This window comes from Cervus canadensis, chromosome 7 (genome assembly GCF_019320065.1).
Source record: "Cervus canadensis isolate Bull #8, Minnesota chromosome 7, ASM1932006v1, whole genome shotgun sequence".
Taxonomy (NCBI): Eukaryota; Metazoa; Chordata; class Mammalia; order Artiodactyla; family Cervidae; genus Cervus; species Cervus canadensis.
In genome coordinates, this window is record NC_057392.1 from 26,333,918 (window position 1) to 26,358,934 (window position 25,017).

Sequence of the window (25,017 nt, forward strand, 5' to 3'; positions counted from 1 at the left end):
AATTTATATATTTAAAAATTCTTAATTCTCTCTTATATTTGTTCCTAAGATAGATACAAGTAGACCTTGATGGGTCCTTTTGTGAACTCGATGAAGTTTGCTAGTATTTTATTTAGATTTTTGCATCTGTTCATGAATGAAATCACCTGTCATTTTTTAAATTGACTACTTGTCTGATTTTGGTGTTCAGGTTACACTGCTTTATGCCAGTTAGAGTGTTTCATTTTTTTCTGTTCTCTGGACATTTTGGATTGGAGTGGTTTATTTCTTAAAAATTTGGTGGCATTTACCTGTGAGATCATTTGGATCTAATTTTTTGTGTGGAAGGATTGTAAATTGTTGACAAGTTAGTTAGTAGTAATTAGCAATTGAATAGTAATAGGACTTCAGCTTTTTGGTTTCTTTTAGTGAGTTTTGTAAATTTTATTTATTTTTTAAATTAATTTTTTGTTGGAATATGGTTGATTTACAGTGTGGTAAATTTTAGAAATTTGTTCCTTCAACAAATTTAAGTTTATTTTCATCAGGTTCATGGTACCGTCTTAATTCCCATTTTAATCTTTTATTTGTAGTTATCTTCCGTTTCTCATATTGGATGTTATTTGTGTGTGACTTTTTTCATTAATTTTGCCAAAAGTTTGTCTATTTTATTAATCTTGGCAGAGGATGAATTTTTGGTCTGTTAATACTGTGTTCTATTATATTTTTAATCTTTTTCTCCTTTATGATTTCCTTTTCCTTTTAGTTTATTTATTTTGAGCATGCAAATATTTATTGATATAATCCTCACCAGAGGCACACTTTATTTTTAATTGATAAAAATACAAAGATTGTTCTAAACTGTTGATAAAGAAAATTTTCTTTGAATTCTTTATTATTTTCTAACCTAAACTGCATGATTAGCTTACTACTTTTCAGCCGTTCCTGTTTTCTGCCATGAGCATGTAAAGCTATAGAATTCCTCAAAGTTCATTTTTGCTTTACATAATATGGTTTAAATAAATTTAAACAAAATTAAAATTTCTAGTTTGATTTCTTCTTTGATTTACGTGTTTGAGAGTTTTCTGTAAAATATGTGTTTTAAAATTTCCAAATATTTCTTCATTTTCCTTTTTATTGTTCATTTCTTAATTGTGTTGTCAGAGAATGTAGCGTGTGTTTTTCTTAAAACATTTGTTTGTCCTTTATGGTTTTGTACATAGGGAATTATAATTGTTCTGTGTGTGCTTGTGAAGAGATTATATTCCTCTAGTTATGTATCTGTTAGATCAAACTTAAAAATTGTGTTTCCGCTTGTCTGTATTAATTTTCATTTGTTTGACCTAGCATGTGAGATGGAGAAGGCAATGGCACCCCACTCCAGTACTCTTGCCTGGAAAATCCCATGGATGGAGGAGCCTGGTAGGCTACAGTCCATAGGGTTGCTAAGAGTTGGACATGACTGAGAGACTTCACTTTCACTTTTCACTTGCATGCATTGGAGAAGGAAATGGCAACCCACTCCAGTGTTCTTGCCTGGAAAATCTCAGGGATAGGGGAGCCTGGTGGGCTGCCGTCTCTGGGGTCGCACAGAGTTGGACACGACTGAAGTGACTTAGCAGCAGCAGCAGCAGCATGAGAGAAATGTGTTTCAATCTTCTACTGTAACCTTTTTACAGACTCTCTGTAGTTCTAACAGTTTTTCTTCTATGTATTTTGAGACTATTTTATCAGATACATGCAAGCTAGGCATTGTTTTCCTAGTGGGTTGACGCTTTTCTGTTATGTTGTGGTTCTCCCTACGCCTGATTTTGTTTTTTGTTTTAGGGTCTGTTTTGTCTGTCCTGCCTTTTTTTTGTGTGGTAGTTTACATGGATTAACCTTTTTCTTCATTTTCCTGTCACCTTTTTTATGTCCTTATATTTTAGGTGTCTCTTAAGAATGTATTACTAGATTTTTTTTTAAATACAGTCAGATAGTTTATGATTTTTAATTGGTATTTTTAGAAGTTAGTTCAAGTCTCTTGGTGGTCAGCTCTTTTTTTTTAATCTGAAATTAGTTTTATTTTACCCTTGTTCTTGAGAGAGAATTTTGATAGGTGTACAGTTCTTAGGTTGATGCTTTGCTTTCTGTTCATGTGTGAAGATGTTATTCTACTTGCAAAGTCTGCTACCAGTTTTACTTATGGTAATTTGAAGAAAATATTATTTTTCTTCTCATTGCATTGAATTTTGTCTTTGACATTACACCTTTACTTCTGAGTCTAGATAGTGATTACTTTTTATTTATCCTGTTTTGGATACATGTGTTTCCTGATTCAGAATACTGTCTTTCATGAAGTCTAGAAGATTCTGAGCCGTGTGTTCTTTAAACATTTTCTCTTTGATTTTATCTACTTTCTCCTTCCAAAGATTTAAGTGGATATATGTATGTATGTGTGTGTTTCCAGATCACTTATTTTTCATCTTTTATATTTTTAACTTCCTTGTGTCTTTGCCAGAACTTAAAATGCTGGATAATTTCATCAGGCACATGTTCTTTTTTGTCAGTTTTCTTGACAGTGCCTAATCATCTCGTCGATCCATCTGTTTTATTTATTTTTAACAATTATACTTTTAATTTCTAAAAGTATCGCTCTATTCTTTTTAGCTATACCCAGTCATTTTCTTTAATCTCCTGTCGCTTGCTCATTTTTTGGAATCTGTAGATATTCTGTAGACTGGCGACTCCCATGTCTGATGTACTTAGGGATCTAAACTTATTGCTTGTTTTTTCTGTTATCTCCTTCACAGTGGGTTGTCACCTCCTGTGCTTGGAGATTCTCAGTTATGAACTCTTCCTTGACTGCTCTTTCTCTGTGGGAATTCTGAGAGTCTGAGTTGGGATACTTTCCTTCTGATAGGGCTTGTGCCAGCGTTGGCTGTGAGCTGTCTGTGGGACCCCCTTTTAGTCTCTCACTTTGCTCCTGGCCCATGGCTCTGTGTCCCATGTTGTTCTTGTCATCTTGACTGTCAGGTTTAGTTTCTAGATAGAGGTTTGTTGCTTTGGGAGAAAAAAGTGACTTTAAATGTTCCCTATTTCTGTGAGCTCAGTAACATTTAAAAAAAATCTAGCATCCACTTTGTTCTGCAGTCATGAAATGCCCCTTTGGTTCATCATAACTGATGGGATCAGAAGTCTTTTACACTTAAATTAAATTTTTGTAGTATGTTCATTTTAGCTTGTATAGGTAAAAAATTCTGTCCTAACAAACATAAGATTTCTTGGTGATAACAAATTTTCTATTAAAACAAGTTTATATCTAAGTTGAAAGTTGAGTTATTCTAAATCAAAATATTAAATAGGTAACAGCACAGTTGGCAGGTGGATTTGGCAAAGCTTTCTACTTTGGGGAGTGTGAATTAAAACTTTGGAAGACAGTGAGATAGGGAATAAAGATGTGTAGGGCACAATGCACTGTTTGGACCCATAGTGAACCTGCAGAGAGAAATCGTCAATGACCAAACAGAACACTGCTATCAAAATAATGTGAGCAGAATGCTCAGGGCTTACAGAGAAGAGGTGTGAAAGTAAACTTGGTGGTGTGAGAAGTTCAGGAAAGGCTTCCTGGAATCGAGTACTAAGGACTGGGAGGCATTCTGGCTGCAGATGAGGTTTGTTTAGAAATGACAGGCAGCTGGGTAGAACTGGCTTCTATGTTATGTCGTGGAGTGACTAGAGAAATGCAGGAACAGAACCACAAAAGGTCTTCTGTGCTGTAGTAGGGAGTTTGGTCTTTTATTGTGAAGATAAAGAGAAGCTACTGAGTTAAGTATAAAATGTTATGATCAGAGTTTTAGGGGATGCCAAGATCGAAGGCAAGTCACCAGTTAGGAGGCTGCTTGTTCAAGTAGTTCAGAGGAGACAAGATGAAGCCACAGCCAGGGCAGTGGCCCCGGGCACGAAGAGTTGTACGCGTGCTAATTTGGGTTTCCTAGAGGAGTTGAAATGACAGGACTTCGTGGTCACTTTGGTTAGAAATGTTGAAGGAGACTGGGGAGTCTAGATTGACCTCCAGATTTGGGTAACCAGGTGGCATGTAGAGCAGTTTACTGGTAACATAAAGAGAAAAGAACTTGGTTTCATTTGTTCTTGAGGAAACGGATGTTTGATTTTGAACTCACTGAATCTGAGAGGCTTATGGGACATCTTGGTTAAGATCCAGTAGCGGATGACAGGGAGAGAGTAGAAGTCTATGAGTTGTAACCCAGCCTGGAGAGATTTGAGAGTCTTAACTGCATTTTTAGTCATGGTTTGCTACAGTGGGTTATGAGACAGTTTAAAGTAGTACATAGATAAAGAATTTTTTAATAGTTAGGAATATATGCTAATGTGTCTGAAAAACATAAGCTGTACTTCAAACTTACAATATCACGGGTGTTATCACTTAGGCCAAATGAGCCCAATAAAAAAGGAATACTAAGAAAATAAAATACATGTGACCTGTGGAAATGGCAAAAATTGTGGTGAAGCTATGCACATAATGAAAGTTCAGAAAGCGCTGTTGTAAGCCATGGGTGTGGAGAGAGTAAGCATGAGAAGAAGAGAGAGTTGACCTTTGGGTGGCGGGGAATGGAGAAGAAGCACCCATGGAGACTGAGGAAGAGCAGCCAGAAGAATAGGAGGAGGACCAGGAGAAGATGGTCTTTGGAGTCCAGATGAAGAGTTCTGAGGAGGAGGAAGTGGTCCACAGCGCCAAGTAAGTTGTAAGCTGAAAAGTGCTTTTGGACTTAGCTATTAAGGGAGACCATTTAGTTGAAGGCATCCAAATGGTGGATTAAAAAATACTCATCTAGTATGTTAGTCATAGCTGATGTTCATAGCATTCCCTATACGTCACGTGCTAGTAAACGCACTTGACATATGTTAACCGATTAATCAAATAGGTAGTATTGCTGTCCTCATTTAATAAGTGAGGAAACAGACACCTCAGGAGGTTAAGTAACTCGTCCCAGATCACACACTCAAGAAATGGGAGAGCCAGGATTCAAGCCCAGGCAGCTGGTTCCAGAGTCCATGCTGTTAACCACTATGCCGCATTGCCTCTCTGGTTGAAACAGAATAGAAAATAACAATAACACCAATTACGGTGTAATGACTGTGCGGTTGGTGTAGGGCATGGTATCAGTGAGTTATGCCAGCCTGGGAATGACCAGCATGGTGTCACAGTGGCTCAGTCTGCCATGTATGAGCACATTAATTGTATTGTATCCGATGCCGTGATGGTGATGCGTGGGCTGTGACAGACAGTTCTTGGCTCTTTCTGTATTTATATATAGAAAACACTTGTGAAGAAAAATGAGTTTAAACGTGTATGTATTTCCCAGAATAGCATGTGTCCCATATCATGTGCCATACTTTGGGTGCTAAAATGACTTTTTATTTTTTTCAGTCATTGTTTACTTTTGGAGTTAAATTCTCTAAATGGGAAATACTGGTCACCCAGAACAGGTCAGAAGGTTCCAGACATTGTAGTTATCCAGTCTACTGGAAAAGATCAGTAACGACTTCACTAAAGCACTTCCCTTGAATCGTGGAAGTGGAAGCCCAACATTAGGAAACTGAAAATGAAGGAGAATGGAGGATTTGAACAGGAGGAATAAAAGCGTTCTTGATGAAGGTGAAGAACGTCTGTGGCAGGAGACCGGGGAGACCTGAGCCGTGATGACTCTTGGCTGTGGTCAGCAAGGAGCTGGTCAGAGTTACAGATTTAAAAACTGGTTTAGACTTGGGCAGTGATCCAAGATATGGCCTTGTGAACGAAGAGCCTAGGTGAGGAGGGCAGCAAAGTGTACTTGAGTTGAGGAGGTGGTCGCACTGCAAGGGTTGGGTCCTGAAGGGCTGTCCGTGCCCACCTTAGTATAACTGGAATGATGACCAGAGGAGAGAGGGAGCACTGTGAACTAGTCACCAGTGTTCTTTAACATGACAGCAGCCAGGAGGCAGCTAGATCCATGACAAGGAAATGTAGATCTAGTGAAATACAGCATTTTAGAGGAGACCGAGGACTCCGAAGACCTAGGTTTGAATCCCCCCAAGCTTGGTGATCTTGGGCAGATTAGTTTTGCTGTGAATGTTTTCATCTGTACAGTGACGGTGGTGATAATTGTACCTGCAGAGAGTTGCTGTGACTGTTGATGAGATGGTACACGCAAAACGCTTGGCATGTCGTGTGACAAATGGTACCAACAGTTTGCTATGAAGGTGGTTATTGTTCTTCATTTCTGATATTGTGAGGTGGTTGTACAGCAAGTGGAACATGAGAAGGATTAATTAAAGAAACAGACGTGTTTTCCAGGAGCTGATGGTGGTCTTGGTTAGGAAAAAAGAAACTTGGTTTATCCTAACAATAATGGGATAGTAGTGGTGAAGTGAAAAGGTTTAAAAAGCGCTGTTAATAATGGTGCTGGTGATGCTAGGAAAGCAAAGTCATCTTGGAGAAGAGTTAGAAGTAATAAAATGCTGAGTTCTTTTCAGTGATAGTTAGGTTTTGTACCTGTTCTCTGACAGCTATACCATGTTATGACTGAAGTTTCTTCAGGGAAAAAAAAACTTGAGTCTGCACCTCCAGCCCCTTGTCCCCCCATTGAAATAGTTATTTTTAAAATGTGGTTGTTGGTAACATGAGGGGTTTGCCCACTGTTTCTGTCTAGCAGTGCTGACTTGCGTTGCAGTAGTTAAGAGAATTAGCAGCAGCGAGTGCTGGGAAGGTCTGGATGCGGCTGTAGGAATTAAGAGGTGGCCACGCTCTCCATGTGCCGCTTCAGCTCTGCCCCTGTGCCCAGGACAGAAACACACAGTGCGGTCTGGATAAGAAACCTTTCTTTCAGTGGATCAAGGTTTAGTTCTAGCCAGGAGGTGGAGAATGTGGCAGAGTTCGTGAATGATGAAATGGCGAATTTCACAAATGCAGTAAAAGCAGATGGAGTTAAAGGGCAGCGGTGGAAAGATGTCTTGTTCGCTTATTGAACTCATTATTTGAGGGCTTAGCACAGGCTGGGAGCATACACAGATGAAATAAGCTGCCCTTAATTATCTTCCATCTAAAAGAGACATGTAAAGAGTTAAATTCAGAGATGATGACTCTTTGAACCTAAAGAAAAGAAATAGATTAAAATGATGGTTGAAGAGAGTCAGGGGAGAGATTAGCAAATGAGGATGAGACTCTTCCAGAGCTCAGTGTTCTCCTCAGAGTTGCTTCCTGGGGGCATAAGTTCCCAGTATTTATCAAACATACCATAGAAGTCAGGAAACTGCTTCTCATGGCATCTCAGATGGTTTCATTGTTGATTTGGGTTTGTGTTGTGTCCTCAGGGTGGTGTACCATGGCTGATTTTGCCCAGGGAAATTTTGTGGTAGCAGATTATGCCTTGTTAGAAGATGGCCCTTATGTGGACGATTGTTTCTTTGCCCCTGAGTTTATGTCCAATGATTATGTTCGTGTGACTCAGCTTTACTATGATGGAGTGGTAAGTAGATTTCTTAACTTTTTTTTTTCTTGGCCGCACCGTATCACATGCTGGACCTTAGTTCCCTGACCAGGTATTGAACACATGACCTCTGCATTGGATGTACAGTCTTAACCACTGGACTGTCAGGGAAGTCCCTTAACTTTTTGTTTTTAATATGATGTCTTCTTAAAGTTTTTTTTTTTAATTGAGATATAATTGACATGACATTAGTTTCAGATGTACAACATGATTCAACATATGTATATATTGTGAGATCAACACAGTAAGTTCAGTTAACGTCCATCACTACACGTAGTTATACATTTTTTTTTTGTTCTTGTGAGAACCTTAAAGATTTCGTGTGCTACTTGAAGTTTTACAGGGAGGTATGTATAGTTTTTGCAGAGGTCATTTCAGACAGGAGAGTAGGCAGTGCCTCACCAGGGAGCATGTGCAGTGCTGCTAAAAGCTTGTTTTCTGGCTGGAGGTGAGCAAGGCTCTCAGGGGAGACCCATAGAAACAGACCGGGGGAAACACTGGAAAAAGGCTGAAAGACATATCGGTTGAAAATGTGCTCAAATTGTGTAAGTAAATGTACCAAAAGGTTTTTAGTTTAGTACTGATTACCCTTACATCAAGAACTGGGGACTTGCCTGGTGGTCCAGTAGTTAAAGAGTCCACTTGCCAGTGCAGGGGACATGGGTTCAATCCCTGTTCCGGGAAGATCTCACCTGCTGTGGGGCAGCTAAGCCCGCATGCCGCAGCTACTGAAGCCTGGGCACCCTAGAGTCTGTGCTCTGCCAGAGAAGCTGCTGTGAGGAAAAACCCGTGCACCACAATTAGAGAAAAGTATGCGTGCAGCATGGAGACCCAGTGCAACCAAAAGTGAATAAATAAGGTTTAAAGAAATCTAGAACTGTACTTCTGCATTTTACCAGATACAAATCAAAAGAGTTCTTTTCCTTTTTAGGGTAGACAGTATAAAGATTATACCCATACTGAGGGAAACTTAGGTGAGTACATTGATATTTTAATTTTGTTGAAACAGCTTCTAAAGAATGTTCATGCATTCACATCAACATAGTAGACTTATATAGCTTTAAGAGAATTTATTCTTTGCTGTTCTTTTTCACTAGAAATTAAAAAACCCTTTGTTAAATAGTTTTAGCTAACATTTAGATATTCTTAACATCTGACAGATTCAGATATTTTATCCATTCATTTCGTGCCTTTCCATATCCATTTTTGTCTTTTCCCTTAACGGTGTTGATTGATTCCAAAACGAGGCACAAAATATTAATTTAAAACTTCTTTTTTGATTAAGAATTTGACATCTGCACTATGTGGTGTAGTAAACCTGTTTCTGTCCTGCAAGATTACTGTGATGCCATTAAAGTCCACATCTTCTGGCCACTTCTGTTTCAACGTCAGCAGAGCTCTATAATAACACGAATGCACCCCTGTGTAAGGACCAGGTGAGTTACGTAAGAAGGGCTGTCTGGTAAGCCCTTCTGTATGAACAGGGGTAAGCGTGTTGCCTTACCACTGAGGGATGCCAAGTACAATGGAAGACTTATATCTCATTCTTATATAATGTTCAACTCTACTTTTGTTTAATAGAGTGGAAGAAGTTAATATTGGGATTTGCATATGAATGAATAATCTTGGTGACATAATGAAATTGAAGAGCATTAGATTAAGAAAGAAATAATTTACTTGTTTATAAATATCAGCATTATAGTAGAGAAGAAAGAAAAAGGTGTAATATTTTGTCTGCTTAATAAATAGCTTGTTATTACCTAGAGGAAAGAAACAGAATTTTTATTCCAATAGTTTAAATTGAGGTATAACATACAGTCAGTCAAGTATAAAATTCAATGAATTTTTATATATGAAAACATAATCTTTTAAAAAATAAATTTGTCTTTAAGCGGTTCTCTTGCTTGTGAGATAAGTTTGAAGAAATTACAGCATCTTGAGCTGATGGAAGATATTGTGGATTTGGCAAAGAAAGTTGTGGTAAGTGATAGAATGTATATCCCACCCCCCTGTTTCAAGAATATAAATATTTATATGGTAGCAGGCCCATGCTACTAATTTATCATGGCTAATAGGAATGGTTTTAGTTTTGGTTAACCTGAGCTTACTTTGCCGACAGAGGTCCCTATAGTCAAAGCTATGGTTTTTCCAGTAGTCAGGTATGAATGAATGTCAGAGTTGGACCATAAAGAAAGCTGAGTGCTGAAGAATTGATGCTTTTGAACTGTGGTGTTGGAGAAGACTCTTGCGAGTCCCTTGGACTGCAAGGAGATCCAACCATTCAATCCTAAAGGAAATCAGTCCTGAATATTCATTGGAAGGACTGATGCTGAAGCTCCAATACTTTGGCCACCTGATGCGAAGAACTGACTCACTGGAAAAGACCCTGATGCCGGGGATGATTGAAGGCAGGAGGAGAAGGGGACAATAGGGGATGAGATGGCTGGATGGCATCACTGACTCAATGGACATGAGTTTGAGCTAACTCTGGGAGTTGGTGATGGACAGGGGAGCCTGGATGCAATCCAGGGGGTGGCAAAGAGTCAGACACAACTGAGTGACTGTACTGAGCTGAGTATCCACAAAATCAGTCTCTGACATTGAAGCTTGATCACTTTTATTTTTGGATGGTTCTGATCTATTTCAGAGTTGACATACCACTGCTTTAGGACATAACCTTTCTGCCATTTTTTCAATTTATCTGTTTATATAGAAATACATTTAGAAAATCTTTGACCCTTTTCCATGAAAGGAAATAATAGTAATAGCTGCCATGTATGGGCTACCAGGTGACTGCAGCCACAAACTTAAAACACGCTTGCTCCTTGGAAGAATAGCTATGACATACATAGACAATGTATTAAAAAGCAGAGACATTACTTTGCTAACAAAGGTCCATATAGTCAAAGCTGTGGTTTTTCCAGTAGTCATGTACGGATGTGGAAGTTGGACCATAAAGAAGACTGAGCGTCAAAGAACTGATGCTTTCAAACAGTGATGTTGGAGAAGACTCTTGAGAGTCCCTTGGACTGCAAGGAGATCCAACCAGTCCATCCTAAAGGAAATCAATCCTGAATATTCATTGGAAGGACTGGTGCTGAAGCTGAAGCTCTGATATTTGGCCACCTGATGCAAAGAACTGACTCATTGGAAAAGACCCTGATGTTAGGAAAGATTCAGGGAAGAAGAGAAGGGGATGACAGAGGATGAGATGGTTGGATGGTATCACTCATTCAATGGACATGAGTCTGAACAAATCCGGGAGATGGCAAAGGACAGGGAAGCCTGGCGTGAGGCAGTTCATGAAGGTTGCAAAGAGTCAGACACGACTGAGCTGCTAAGCACAGCACAACACAACCTGAGCTTATTCTGCTATGCATGAGATCATGCTGTGTATTTCAGAGGTTAGGTAGATGGCTGTTTCCATGGTTCTGACGTAACATGATGAGAACCAGGCTGGCTCCATATCTTTAAAGAATAGAAATTAGAATTTGTCACAAATGAAAGTGTGCTCCTGGTTCACAGAAACCTTTGTCACAGGTTCTGAAAGTGACAGTTTCTTCCTTATAACATAAAATCATGTCATTGTCACCACCACCACAACAAATATTTTTTCTTTGGGGTAAATTTTATTATGTCGGATTTGAGAAGTTGTCTGTGTACTACGCTGAAAGGTTTTTTTTTTTTTCCCTTGAAAGCCATTAATAACTTTTATTTCATTTGGTTATGGGGCCAAGTGTTTTTCTTGCAAATTCTGATTGCAAACTTAAATTTAGAAAGGGCATTCTGATATTTATTTCCTATAGATAATCCTTTGAAATAATTTATATAAGCCAATGAATTTTATAAAAAGATTTTTAGGTGTAATGAACTTTAAAATCAGTACATCTAAAAATTACACTAAATCATTCTGTTATTAGAACCCTGTGTAAGACTATTTCTGGAGACTTCCCTGGTGGTCTGGTGGCTAAGACTACAAGCTCCCAGTGCCGGGGGCCTGGGTTCAATTCCTGGTCGGGGAAATAGATCCCACATGCTGCAACTAAGGGTTCATGTGCTATAACTAAGAGCTGGCACAGCCAAACAAATAAATAAATATATATATTAAAAAAAAAACTATTTCTGACTTGATTCAGGGTCTTTAAGATCTTGGTCAGTTGGGCATGCTATTGCTCTGTGAAGTGGACTACTGTGTACATATGGTGGTTTTTAGTTGCTCAGTCATGTCCAACTGTTTGCGATCCAGTGGACTGTAGTCCACCAGGCTCCTCCGTCCATGGGATTTCCCAGGCAAGAATACTGGAGTGGGTTGCCATTTCCTTCTCCAGGGGATCTGCCCGACTCGGGGATCTCCTGCTTGGCAGGCAGATTCACTACCACTGAGCCACCTGGGAAGTCCGGTACATAACAGTAGTATTCTTAAAATGTAGAGTTTTTTTATTCACTAGAAAATTAAAGTATAATTGGCCAAATAAAGAAAAAAATGTTTTTTTCTGTTTTGCAGAATGATACATTCTTTATTGGAGGCTTATTGAGAATCGGCTATAAAATAGAGAATGTAAGTGTCAACATGAGAATCCAGCACTGTGAATAAGTGGCAGTTATTCATAGGTAGCATTTAGTCATATGGATTTCGATATTTTGCCTAGGCAGTCTCCTTATTTGGGTGGTTTGTATCATTTTCATTTTTCCCCCCATATATGCAATGTGATTTTGAGTTTTGTGGGGTTTTTTTTGCAATTTGATTGTTTTTTCTCTTTTATTTACCTGGCATATATTCTCTCCCAAATGAAATTACTAGGTCCCTGGTGTAAACATTTTTTGGTATATGATTACTGGATAATCTCACTTTTTGGAATCTTGGTTGCTCATCCAGGGATTGAACCTGGGCCCTCAGCAATGAGGCTGCAGAGTCCTAACCACTGGATTGCCAGGGAATTTCTGACAGATACATGTTTCCCTTAAGCTGGACACCAGCATTGATAATGCCACTGTTTCTGAAGTCTTTTCAGACACTAGAAGTATGATAACATTCCTGTGAACCCTTGATGAAGGTCATTGCACTGAGCGCTCACTTGTCCAGCCGTGCACTCCTCTTGTGTGTATATGCTTATTCTTCTCTCTGCCACAGACCATTTAAAATACATAGTACTTTCTGTTAACCTTAATCTGTACCTTTACTTTTGAGGTAAGGATGGAAGTCCTAGTGTAGATGAGACCTGAGAACCCTCTTTCACCTTTGTTATTGGACTTTCCTGCTCCCCAGGGCAGCCTCTGGCCAGGTTGTAGACCTCAGCTTCCTGTTCTGTAATCACTGCAGCAGCATTTTGAGCTCTGAGGGTAGCCTGAGGTTCCCTGAAGATGTAACATATGTGAGTCTATAGTCTCTATTAACTTGTGCACTGGGGTCTAGCTGTTCTAGGTTGCATGCCAGAGTAATGAAAATAAGAAGTTTTCCAAGTTTTTATTAAGAATCGGAAATGCTATATAAGAGAAATTTATAATGCCACATGTAAACTTATAATTAATACATAAATCACATTTTCACCCCTCTTTTTGAAACAGAAAATCTTGGCAATGGAAGAAGCTTTGAATTGGGTGAAATACGCAGGCGATGTAACAATTTTATCTAAATTAGGAGCAGTTGACAATTGTTGGCGTATGTTAAGTATTTTCTTTACTGAATGTAAGTATAAATGCTTTAAATTGTTACTTAGTTTTATAAAAGTATTATTTTGGAAAGTAGAATGCATGGCTATGTGATTTCGTGTTCATCTTAGTATTTTAAAAAGTTTTTTTTCTCTTGTGCATAAGGGAAAAGACTGAATAAGAGAACTTTAACCCTGTAGTTAATTTTATTCTGTATTTCCTGTATTGATGATTTGTGTGACTGTATTTTTTTAAACATCCTACCAAATGGATGCCATGAGTTCATATATATAATATCCAAAGAAAGAGTCCACCCTGGGATTCATGTATTCGCATTCATAAGAGAAATAGGTAACTGAGCTAAAACCATAATTTTCATTTTTCTGATGAATCTGTTACTTTTATGTATGATGAAACTGCCTTATATATTTTTTACCTTGTGAAATATTTTTCTCTAAAGCATTTGAATGTTAGCAGTGTTTTTATAGGGATCTTGAAACAGGAAGTATTTGACTCTTTAGTTGATGGTGACTGATTATTTGCCATTTCCACTGAGTAGAGGGCATACTTTGTACTCTTGACCTGGGTGTTAGAAATTAAGCTTAAATATGAAGACAGGTTTCAGTTCAGTCTCTCAGTCGTGTCTGACTCTTCGCGACCCCATGAACCACAGCACGCCAGGCCTCTCTGTCCATCACCAACTCCCAGAGTTTACCCAAACCCATTCCATTGAGTCAGTGATGCCATCCAACCATCTCATCCTCTGTCGTCCCCTTCTCCTCCTGCCCTCAATCTTTCCCAGCATCAGGTTCTTTTCCTAATACTTATTAGGTGCTGGGCTGTATTACATGAGTAGAGGTGGTTCTCTTTGTTGTTCTGGAAGCCTTTAATTATAGGCTAGATTTTTTTTTTTTTTCTTATAGGCTAGATTTTATGGTGAAATTAGACGACCAGTATCATGTACTGGGCATCTGTGTGGGCTTGTTTCTGACTCTGTGTTCTGTCTTCTTTATAATAGCCTTGCAAGGTAGCTGCTGTGATCCTATTTTAGAAATGAGCAAACTTTGAGAGGTTAAATGATACTTCTTTCGTCTGTTAAGTAGTAGAACCTAGATAAGAAGTTAGGTCTCTCTGATCCGAAAGTTCAGGTTTTTGTTCTGTAATCTTATTCCGTCCCCATCATCTTCTGAAATTCTTCAGTGTTAAATTTTAGGTACTACTTTTGCCTTGGAAATCAGTATGTTTGGCCGGAGGCATAACTACAGTTCTGTTGCAATAAAATTATTATTTACCACTTATTAATAAAATCTTTTATAGAACAGCTTAAAATATAGAAAATGAGGTCTCGTAAACTTTTAACATAAATTTTGGTTATTACCTGCTTCATTTGAATTAGTTTATTACATTTTTATGAGAACATTTCAAAAGTCTGATTTTGACTTGAGAGTTATAATGTTGAAATAAGACATTTAAAATTATTTTTTATACTAAATATATTTTAGAAAGTAGTTTCCCAGGTTTTTGTTTTCAGAAATTTTAGTTGAACTTTGTGCTGGGTAAACTGTAGCTCAGTGTTATTAAATTGACTTGAGTAATTATATGAGGCCTGATTGGAATGTGTTACTACAGAGCACTGTTAACTACAGTTAGAACTAGAGTAATAATAAGCTAGAAATAAGACAGATTGATGGCAAGCCATGAATCTAATGTTTTCTGAAACATTTTATCAGTTGTTTAACTTCACAGACTCACCTATCTAGCCTAAGAGAACATTAACAATACCAATTTTTTTTAATAAATTTTTTCTCACTCTCTCCTAAAAATAACATTTAGACAAGTATCACATAACTAAAGTTGTAACAGAAAACTGCAGTTTGCTTGAAGAATTTAAAACTCAAAGTTGTGCGGAGTGTCTAGAGGTGAGAATAAATATTTATTTGTAAGTATATTTTGAGATTTGCTTGTTAGAACTTTTATTAATATTCAGGGGAAAGTTCAGTATTGGCTCAGATGGTAAAGAATCCACCTGCAATGTGAGAGACCTGGGTTCGATCCCTGGGTTGGGAAGATACCCTGGAGGAGGGCATGACAACCCATTCCAGTATGCTTGCCTGGAGAATCCCATGGACAGAGGAGCCTGGCGGGCTACAGTCCACAGGGTTGCAAAGAGTTGGACATGACTGAGCGACTAAGCACACAGCACATCTGAATATAAGAACTACTGTAGAATTTGGTAACATATTTGAGAGAAGTTTTAAATAAATTTTGATTGGAATTGTTTTTGGAAGAGGAAGACATCTTGATAAGAATTTTTTAATTTTTAAAATTTTAATTTATAATTTAGGCTACACTGGTTGCTGCGTGGGCTTTTTATGGTTGTGGCGAGCGGGCTTCTTATTGCAAACCACAGGCTTCAGTGCCTGTCTAAAGCACACAGAGGGTGTGCAGGCTTCAGTGGTTGGCAGCGGGTGGACTTTGGTAGTTGTGGTTCACGGGCTCTGGAGCGCAGGCTCAGCCGTTGTGGCACACGGGCTTGGTTGCCCCTAGGCACACGGCATCTTCCCAGACCAGGAACTAACCAGTGTTCCCTGCATTGCGAGGCGATTCCCAACCTCTGGACAACCAAAGAAGTCCCAGAATTTTATATTAAAGATTTTAAAAGAGTTAATTGAAAATTGAAGCTTGATTTTAAAAAATTTAATTTAAAAGCCTTTTAATTAATTGAGAGTATGATTTTCTTTGGGATCAGCTTTATTGACTTGTAATTCATATGATATACAATTTACTCATAGGAAATAAGATTTTAACAACTAAATTTTTAGAAAGAGTTATAGCATATTTGATTTCCTGCCTTTTTTTTCCTGTGTTTTGTTTTTATTTCATCTTTGCTAACTTTGTCACCTCATTTTTTGAGGGGCAATTAGTCTAATCAACATTTCCTATATATTATTGATGTATATATTTTTTAAGCACCCAAGTTTATTGAATAGTATCACATTTTCTAGCCTAAAATTAAAATTCTGCCTTGAATCTATTTTTTTTCCTGCTATGCAGGCATAATGTATATTTAAAAGTGGACCTGTCAAATATGGTACACAGGGGATTAATTGTTCATATTATTCATAATGTTTTGTTTACTTTTTAATATTCCTTTTAACAAAGTTAGCCCTGAGTCATTAGAGACAGGCTTCTTTAAATGTGTATGCCAAAATATTGGGTATTGAATTCTCATTTTCTACATAAGTAATCCCCCAGATTATTTTTGATATCTAAGATAAAAACCCAGAACCATTTTCCCTAGGTTTTTGGGTTCCTGATTCTTTTTGAATGTAACTGATGAATCTTCTTTTAATTTGATTTCTCAGCAAGGAGAACTAATGAAAATGAAAGGAAATGAAGAGTTTTCCAAAGAAAGATATGATATAGCTATTATCTATTACACCAGAGCCATTGAATGTAGGTAAGAGCAAAATGGAGTACTGAGACGCTTTCTATGTGGCAGATCACGTTAGAATGCTAGTCAGTATGAAAGAAACACAAGATGAGGAACTGGAGAGTATCTTCAGTTTGCTATGCAGAATGTTTTCTCACCCGTAGGTGTAAGAAACATGAGATGAACTGAATAAATGAACTTAAGTTATAGAACTTAAGCCCATTAGGCGAAATTGTGAATTTTCTCTCCTGCCCATTTGTTCCCAGGCTTTCCAGTACAGAGTCATCTGTGTTTTCTTGGACTCATTTTCCCTTCTTCTCATTCCTTCCAAATTATTGACTGATAAGAAAGAATTAGTTACCAATTCTTTACTAATTAGTTAACTAATTAGTTACTAGATGTCACCCATTCAGGGATTTGTGCTTTCTGTGAGGGAACTTCTAAAGGATAAGAGTTGGAATTGTTGAGAGAATACATGTATTCTACCTCATCTTCTATTTGCCCAGCTGCTAGAATTTTGTAGCATTCTTACACGTGTGCCTCACTTGGTTCTTACCGACATCTTTGCTGGGCCATCTAATGCTGTAGCTACCTTAGGAGGGTGTGCTGTAGACAGCTGCTCTCTTTCCAGATGTCCCCATCTCCACAGGGAATGAGTGAATCCAGGTAGCAAACCACATCTGAAAGTTTGCCTGTCTGTTCTAGGAAGAGGTGGAGATAAGATAGGTGGAGTAAGATAAAACCACATGGGACAAAGCTTGAAGTCACGCTATGTAAATTACTGTTGTAGTTTACAGATGTCCTTTGTCAAGGTGGTACAGTTCTGACTTACATAAAAGTGTTCTGTTCTCTGCAGTAACAACATGCTTGTAGTTTGCTAGCTTTTTAATGTCTCATTTGATCCTCTCAGCAGCCCCATGAGTGCAACAGAAAAAGTAGAACTTTTAGTCTTCATTTTGAATACAGAGAAGTTGATTTGATTTGAACAAGCACCTCAGAAAGTGAAGGAACCAGGATTTAGCCAGTTAGGACTCCAAATCCTATATTCATTTCTGCTCTGCCAAACAGATATGAAGGTTTTGAAAATTTTTTCTTGCCTTAGGATTTCTGTGTTACATTTTTGTTTTAAATGTAATGTTCTTTACTGATGAAACACTATTTTTTTTAAAGGCCTGAAAATCACCTGCTTTACGGTAACCGAGCTCTTTGTTTTCTTCGTACTGGACAATTCAGGTAAGTTGCTTAGAGTGCCTAATCACTCAGCTGTTATGCTAAATACCTATCTTTGAGAAATGTTTCTATTTGCAGTTATGCAAGAAAATCCTTCAGTAGTTCTTTGGCAGAAATAGTTAAATGGTTAAAAGAGAGCTCTGTAGGCTTTATATATAATAACAGCAATGACAGAAACAGTGATTTTTTAATAGAGAGGATAGCATATGCTTTGCATTATTTTAAGCACTTCATGTAGGTTATTTAATTCTCAACAGCACATTTAATAGGGCTTCCCAGGTAGCTCAGTGGTAAAGAATCTGCCTGCCACTGCAGGAGATGTAGGTTCGATCCCTGGGCTGGGAAGATCCCCTGGAGGGAGAAATGGCAACCCACTCCAGTATTTTCACCTGGGAAATCCTATGGACAGAGGAGCCTGGCAGGCTGCAGTCCATGGGGTTGCAGAGAGTCAGACACAACTGAGCGACTTGGTGTATTAATAGGTGGATAATGTTATTTTCTATATTTTACGTGTGGATAAACTCATCCCATTAGTAATTGTGAATATCGTTCTACCCTGCTCCATTTTTGTTCAAGCTGTGATGTAGTGATGCCAAGATTCAAACACAGCTCTTATCTGATGGTTCATAATCTATGTTTATAACACCTATAATATATTACCTTCTTTTGCTCTTAGCTAATCTGTATAGTTCTGGAAGAATTCTTGCTGTGTTTGTTTCCTGTATTAGTATGAATAAAACTAAGTAAATGTCATTTGTAAGGGGAAGAAAAGTTTAATGATTTAACTATGGGAGTAAAATTGTAATTAATTCTTAATTCCTTATGTTGAACTGAGCTTGTATTAGTTGAGAAAGATTATTGACAGTGCCCCCATGATTTTATTGTCTCTCAGCTTACAGTTTTTAGGACTTAAATACTAAGCATGAATATTGAGCACTGTAGACTGTTACATTTAACTGTGTGTTACAGGATTGCTTCAGGAATACATCCACTCAGTAGAAAAATACTAGAAACAAGCTATGAAAAACCACGTTAGAGGCTGGGATCCTCAGAATAAAGTTGCGTAGGTGTATGGTCCTGCTTAGTTATTAGTTATAATTCCTATTTGCATCTTGCCTTTCTGTTGTCCAAAATAAAAAGAGAATACCTGGCAAGTTTTAGAATTCTCACTGTCCATGAAGAAAGAGGACACCAGTTTCTCAGGTGAAACTGTTTTCCTGATGTTTAGTTCTGGAAGAAATTTCTTATGTGGCTTACAAGTAATATGAACTGAGTGGTGGGGTAGAGAACAATCTTAGCAGCATTCCTGTTGAGAGCAAAATAAGCACACCCTGAAAGTGCAGTTTTGGTTTTCATCAATAGTTTTTCAAATTAAGTGTTCTTATAAGAGCAGAGAGTCTGCTACCAGTTGTTTTTCAGGGAGAGTACTTAATGTTGGAGTGTGGGAGGTGGGAGTGGGGAGTATGGTCTATTCCAAGTATACAGTTTTCAAAAATAACATTTATGTTTTTCTTTTATTATAAACAGAACACTTTCTCATGGTAGAAAATTTGGAAAATACAAGAGTTTAAAAAGAAGAAAATAAAAAATCACCACCTCGGAGAATACTGCTGTATAAACGTTATGCAGCTTTTAGGTGGCTTAAGCCGTGGATAACCGAGGCTATCTAGTCTAGAGGAATGGATGGGCTTGACACAGTCTTCCATCAGTACCACTGTCCTCAACTGGTTCTGGCAAGAAATGGGCTGCACATGTCTTTAGATTACTGCCTCTGGCTAGGTCCAGACTTGCAGATATCCTGTGCTGTTTGAAGGCCATTCTGTGTGCTCTCAAGGTGAACAGGTTGGCAGCTTGGCTAGCCTCTTGTGAAAATTGAGGCACCTGTGTGAAACTTTTGAGTGGGTTGAAGGTCATCCCCTCTGCACAGGGGATCCCTTGGAGCTGAGAGGCAAATGAGGGGTTTCTGCCTTCTTTTATGAGTGTTGAATGCTAGACACTCAAGCAGGAGCCTGCTAAAACTGCTCTGAAGGAGGTGCATCAAAGCGAAAATACAGAAGCCGGGTAGCTTGGTGAGGTCAAAGTCAAGAGTAGGGTTGTGCATCCATCCTTGTACCTCCCAGCTGACGGTCTAGCTTTGTGGGTCAACACCATAGCAGTTTCCTGTAGAGGCAGGTCAGCAGCATTTTCTTGTTAGGCAATCACCAGGATGTGCTGGATGCTTGTTTAATGTCAGAAGCATGATGCCACACTGGTTTTACTGGTGTTTCCCACCTTGTTCACTGTTTACATGACTTGCTCAGTAATGGAGGGATAATGTTTCCTGAATCTGCAATGCACGTAACTCCTTATCAAGTGAGTAGATTATATGACTTCAGAAAAGAACACACTGCCAGTGATTCAGATGTGCCCTTGACCCAGGAGGACCCATGCTGTTTAGCTGAGTTACCAGGATTGAGAGGTGTTGAAGCCCTCGTCTCTGAGGGCTGGTGGATCTGTCATGGGAATCTGGGCAAGCAGCTGAGGGTGAAGCATCCAGCCTCCCTGGCACTGTTCTGAGTGCTTTTCCTGTGTTAACTCATAAAACCCTCCCAGCCCTGTGAGATGGGCGCTGCTGTGTCTTTCTAGACGAGGAACCCAAGGCCCAGGCAGTCAGGCAGTGTCCTCAGTCACTCACTGGGTGGGTGTGAACCCAGGTGGATGCACAGTCTCTACGATGAATCACCATGCACAGGTGATGATAGGTTCAAACAGCAATGTGAAAGTTGAAAAAAATTAAAATAATGGTCTAAATAGTCAATAAACATGATTATCCTTACAGGACATGCAGATTAAAAACTGTGAGTCTCTCTTTCGTACCCATCAGATTGGCAAACATTTTAAAACCTCATAACACCAAGTGTTTGAGAGGACGTGGAACAAAGGAAACTTTCATACTCGGCGGGAGAAATGTATAAATCCGTGCAGTCACTGTGGAGAGCCGTGTGGCAAGGTGAAGACGTGTATTCTCCTGCCCACTTCTGGGCTACCTGAGAAGATGTGTGCAAGCCTTCACTAGAGCGTTGTGGTTAAGAGTAAAGAAATGGAAGCAACCTAAAAGTCCATCTGTAGGGGAATGGATAAAATGAATTATGGTATATTCATACAATGGAATTCTGTGCAGCACTTAAAATGAATGCAATGTTGAGTGAAAAAGCAAGTTGCAGAATGATTTGTACGGTATGATGCCATTTATATGATGTTTTGAAATGTGCAATGATATGCATACACATTATTAGTACATAGTATGTAGTAACAGTTTTTTTGAAGTGCATGGGCATGTTAAAATACCAATGGAGTGGCTATCTCTGGGGAGGGAGGGAGGAAAAGGGATTGGAGCTGGGAAAGATGGTTCACAATGGGTGTCACCTGTAACAAACCTGGCAAAAAGATCTGAAGTAAATATGGCAAAATGTTAAGGTCTTGTTAAGCTGGTACACGGGTATTGATTATGTTAATGTTATTCTCTGTACTTTTATGTATATCTGATACAAAGTGTAATAGTGTGCATAAGATGAAAAGAAACACCAAGTATTAGGATAAAGTAAGTGAAAAATAATCTTGAAAGGGAAGAAATAAAAATATTTTAAGGCTGGGAGCCCGAGGTGAGGTATTTGTGGGGAATATGTTTCATTCAGAAATGGTCAGCGTGGTGGTGGAGGTTTTAATGCCAAGTAGTCAGTTTGTAAATCTGACCACCTTTGGATGGATGTAGGTGAGGCCAAGAGCCAGTCAGAACCCTTAGCGTTCTCTGGAGGTGTGCGACTCCAGGAAACCCACAGAACGGGGCTGGGGTGAGGGAGGGGAGGGTGGGCTCAAGCTCGTTCCTGCCAGTCCTTCACGCTGAGCACGTGTGCAGTGTATCCCAGAGTGCCTGGCTAGGATGAGATGTCCTTTATCTTCCGGTCTTCTATAAGTCTACTTTTTAAATAGAATTTGAGAGGTCGAGGGCATCTTAGCGTGATGCTTTTAATGGAGGTAATTTGGAATTTTCAGATTAGAGCAGAATCTAGAAAAAGCAATCAGACATCTATAGCCTCTGTGGTTGCATTAGTTATACAAAGTAGATGATTAGGGTTACTGTTTAATTCATTCTCAGTGGGACTCATGTGTGGAAATTTGAATTCTTTGGTGGGATGGGATAAACTGTGTCATAGGAAATTTAATTGGAAAAGGGGAAAGCTTAGTCTTGGATATTTTAAATTTACTTAGGAAGAGCGTAGAATTTAAAACTTGGTATTTACTCTGACCCTTTGGTATTTAACTACCCTTATATGGTATACCCTTTTATGGGTATTAGCTCCCAACTTGTGAATAGTAGCAGGCAGCTAGATTTTAAATGATTGTGTGTGTGTGTGTTTCTGAATTGAGGTCTGAGGTGTAAATCAAGTAAATTGTATGTTTTTGTGAGAATTTTAAAAAATCTTAGTGTATGTGGGGCATTTTTGGTGTGTGTATTGGTTGATGAATTGTTCCTCACTCTGTTCTCTTACTTGTATGGTCTCTATTTTGCTTTTAAAAAAAAATGCTGAATTTGCTTTTGAAGGAAGGAGTTACTTTATCAATCTTCTTTGAGGTGCACCCCCTTTTTAAAAAGTAACAAATACACATCATAAAAAGTTAAAGAGTACAAAAAGGATAAACTGAAAACTCTTGCCCACCTGAGACCCCTGCCCTAATCCCTTTCTTCACAGCCTTATGCATTTCTGTAATATTTTACGCCTGTGTGAACACTTACTACTTTGAACCAGATGAAGTTGCCATTTTTGTAAGTCAGAATAAGGCATTTTCGTTTGGTTCAGTATAACGTATGTGTCTTTTGTTTTAACATGGATAAGAGCATATCATATACCCTGTTGTACATCTTCTTCTAATATTTAAATGTTGGAGTTGTTGCATATGGGTGAATATTGACATCTACCCCAGTTTTTATTCATGGTTGCATAGTGTCTTATTATGCATTAGTTTGTATTAGAACATAGCTTATTTCCAGTTTAAAAAGTTAGATGAAACTATGTAATATCCTTTTATGTTTCACACTCTGATGCAAATATACATAGATATATAGGATAAATTCCTGATAAGAATTTATTTTACTTGGATGAAAGAGCATATGTAATTTTACTTCCAGAACTAACTTTTGATTTAAAATGTATGTGTGATTAATAGTCACTGCATATTTGACAGTAACTGACCATTCCATCTGAATCCTGCTTTTGTTGCTTCATTGTGAGATCGAGAAGCTTGGGGGGTAAAACTGTTATTTCTTTGTGATCTGGGCAGGCCCTGAAAGGGACGATTTGCAATAAGGGGGAAAGATGATAACTCTTTTGTGGCATTCAAAGTTCTTACATACTTACATGTTGTGGTTTGAGAGAGTCAATTAATAACATTTCCTTCCCCTCCTAAGTCCAGAACTATTACTGCACATTGAAATCACCGGAAATTTGAAGAAATGCACCCCACTCACCCCTCCAAGTTCTCATTTAATTGGGCATTGGGCTTTTTTAGAAGCCCCCCCCAGGTAGTACTAATGTGCAGCCAGGGTTGAGACCCACTGGTCTAGAGTGAGTGTGGGCTGACATTAGAAGGGGAGCTCAGACTGAGCTTTGCTGGACAGAGGAAGTAGCCGGTTAGAGAAGGGTAAAGCTGCACAGGAGACTCCTACGACGTTCTCCCGAAAGCTAGGAGGAGAATCAGTGTAGGATCCTGGAAGCCAGTGAGAGTGGCTAGCATTGCCTGTTGCTGGAAGCCCTTTGGAACTTGGGTTTAGTTCTGTGGACACCTTGAAGTTCCCTAGAGAGAGGCGTCAGCGGGAAGCTTGGCGCAGATGCCAGGCCTGAGCGGGCTGAGAAGTGAGGATGAGGAGATAGAGGCAGCCAGCACAGGCAGCTGGTGAAGGCACTCAGGCAAAGAGGACAGAAGAGGTTTGCTATTGTATTCAGGTGATTTTGGCTTCAAAAATAGAGATCTCTTATTCAGCTGGTTTAAATGGTTGAAGAATTAAGAGTTCCAGAAGGTGGTTCTACCGTTGTGTATTTAGTGATGACAACGTCATCAAAGACCTAGGTGGTGTTTTTTTTCCAGCCCCACCGTGTGACTTGGACCTCAGACTGCCTACCCGCTCAGGATGGCCAGAGGGCTTCTGTAATTCAGATACCACACTGGACATGACAGCCTCCTGCAAAGGATGACTCTTGTACTCTTTAAAAGAAAAATCTTAATACACATATTGAGAAATGTACAGTTCATAGTGTGCAGGTTGAATTTTCCAGACGCAAATAACCATACCCAGCATCCAGATCACAACCCCAGTACCCTGGAAGTCACCCTTGTTCCCCCCTCAGTCACTGCCCACTTTCTCCCCCAGGATAACTCCTGTCCTGACTTCTGACACTGTAGGTTAGTTTTGCCTGCTTTGTGCAATATAAACAGAATCATGTGATACGTGCTCTTTATGTCTGGTTTTCAGCATTGTGTTTGAGACCCATGTTGTTGCATGTAGTTGTAAAATGTTCATCTATTGCATGAATATACCACATTTTATCCATTCTATTGTTGATGGGCATTTGGGGGTTTCTAGTACTTTTACAGGTAGTGTCATTGTGAACATGTCTTCATTTCTGTTAAGTATGTAATAAAAGGAGTGGCATTGCTGGGACAGGAGGGTGTGCTTATGCTCAGCTATGCACATAATTTGCACCGTGGTTGCATCATTTTACACTCCTGCCAGCAGCACATGAGAGTTTCAGTTCCACGTCCTCACTAACACTTATTATTTTGTGTCATTTCATTTAGACATTTTGCTGAGTGTGTAGTGATAACGATGCTGTGATTTTAATTTGCATTTTCTTAAGTTAATTTAGGAGGTTTAAGTTGAACTTTTTTTTTTGTATGCTTATTGACCATTCAGATATCCTCTTTTGTGAAGTGCCTGTTTGAGTCTTTTTTTTCCTTCTTTTGAGTAGGTTTTTAAAAAATATTCTGGATAGGAGTCATTGGTCAAAATATACATATTACAAATGCCTTCTCACGCTCTGTGGCTTGCCTTTTTTGCTTTCTTTCCATGAATGCAAGTAGTAATTTTAACGTACTGCAATTTATCAAATTTTTTCCTTTATGGTAAGCACTTTTTGTGTTCTAATTATAATCTTTGCCTAC

The 25,017-nt window shown here is 38.7% G+C and overlaps 1 protein-coding gene across 10 annotated transcripts in view; it reads left to right on the forward strand.

The window, feature by feature from the left end:
- The window catches only part of TTC3 (tetratricopeptide repeat domain 3), a 120,417-nt gene that overhangs the window by 5,776 nt on the left and 89,624 nt on the right, over window positions 1-25,017 (forward strand). For 3 of the 10 annotated variants that reach the window (XM_043474708.1, XM_043474707.1, XM_043474711.1), the window contains 9 exons: window positions 7,333-7,487; window positions 8,440-8,482; window positions 8,794-8,944; window positions 9,401-9,488; window positions 12,013-12,066; window positions 13,074-13,194; window positions 14,991-15,076; window positions 16,523-16,617; window positions 17,761-17,823. The exons of 2 other annotated variants lie outside the window; for them this stretch is intronic. In XM_043474708.1, coding sequence (XP_043330643.1) covers window positions 7,344-7,487; window positions 8,440-8,482; window positions 8,794-8,944; window positions 9,401-9,488; window positions 12,013-12,066; window positions 13,074-13,194; window positions 14,991-15,076; window positions 16,523-16,617; window positions 17,761-17,823 — 845 coding nt within the window. In that variant the 5' untranslated portion in view covers window positions 7,333-7,343. Of the gene's footprint in view, window positions 1-1,569; window positions 4,718-7,332; window positions 7,488-8,439; window positions 8,483-8,793; window positions 8,945-9,400; window positions 9,489-12,012; window positions 12,067-13,073; window positions 13,195-14,990; window positions 15,077-16,522; window positions 16,618-17,760; window positions 17,824-20,774; window positions 21,037-25,017 lie in introns of those variants that run through there. 5 more of the 10 variants (XM_043474717.1, XM_043474714.1, XM_043474710.1 and 2 more) reach the window with 4 other exon arrangements.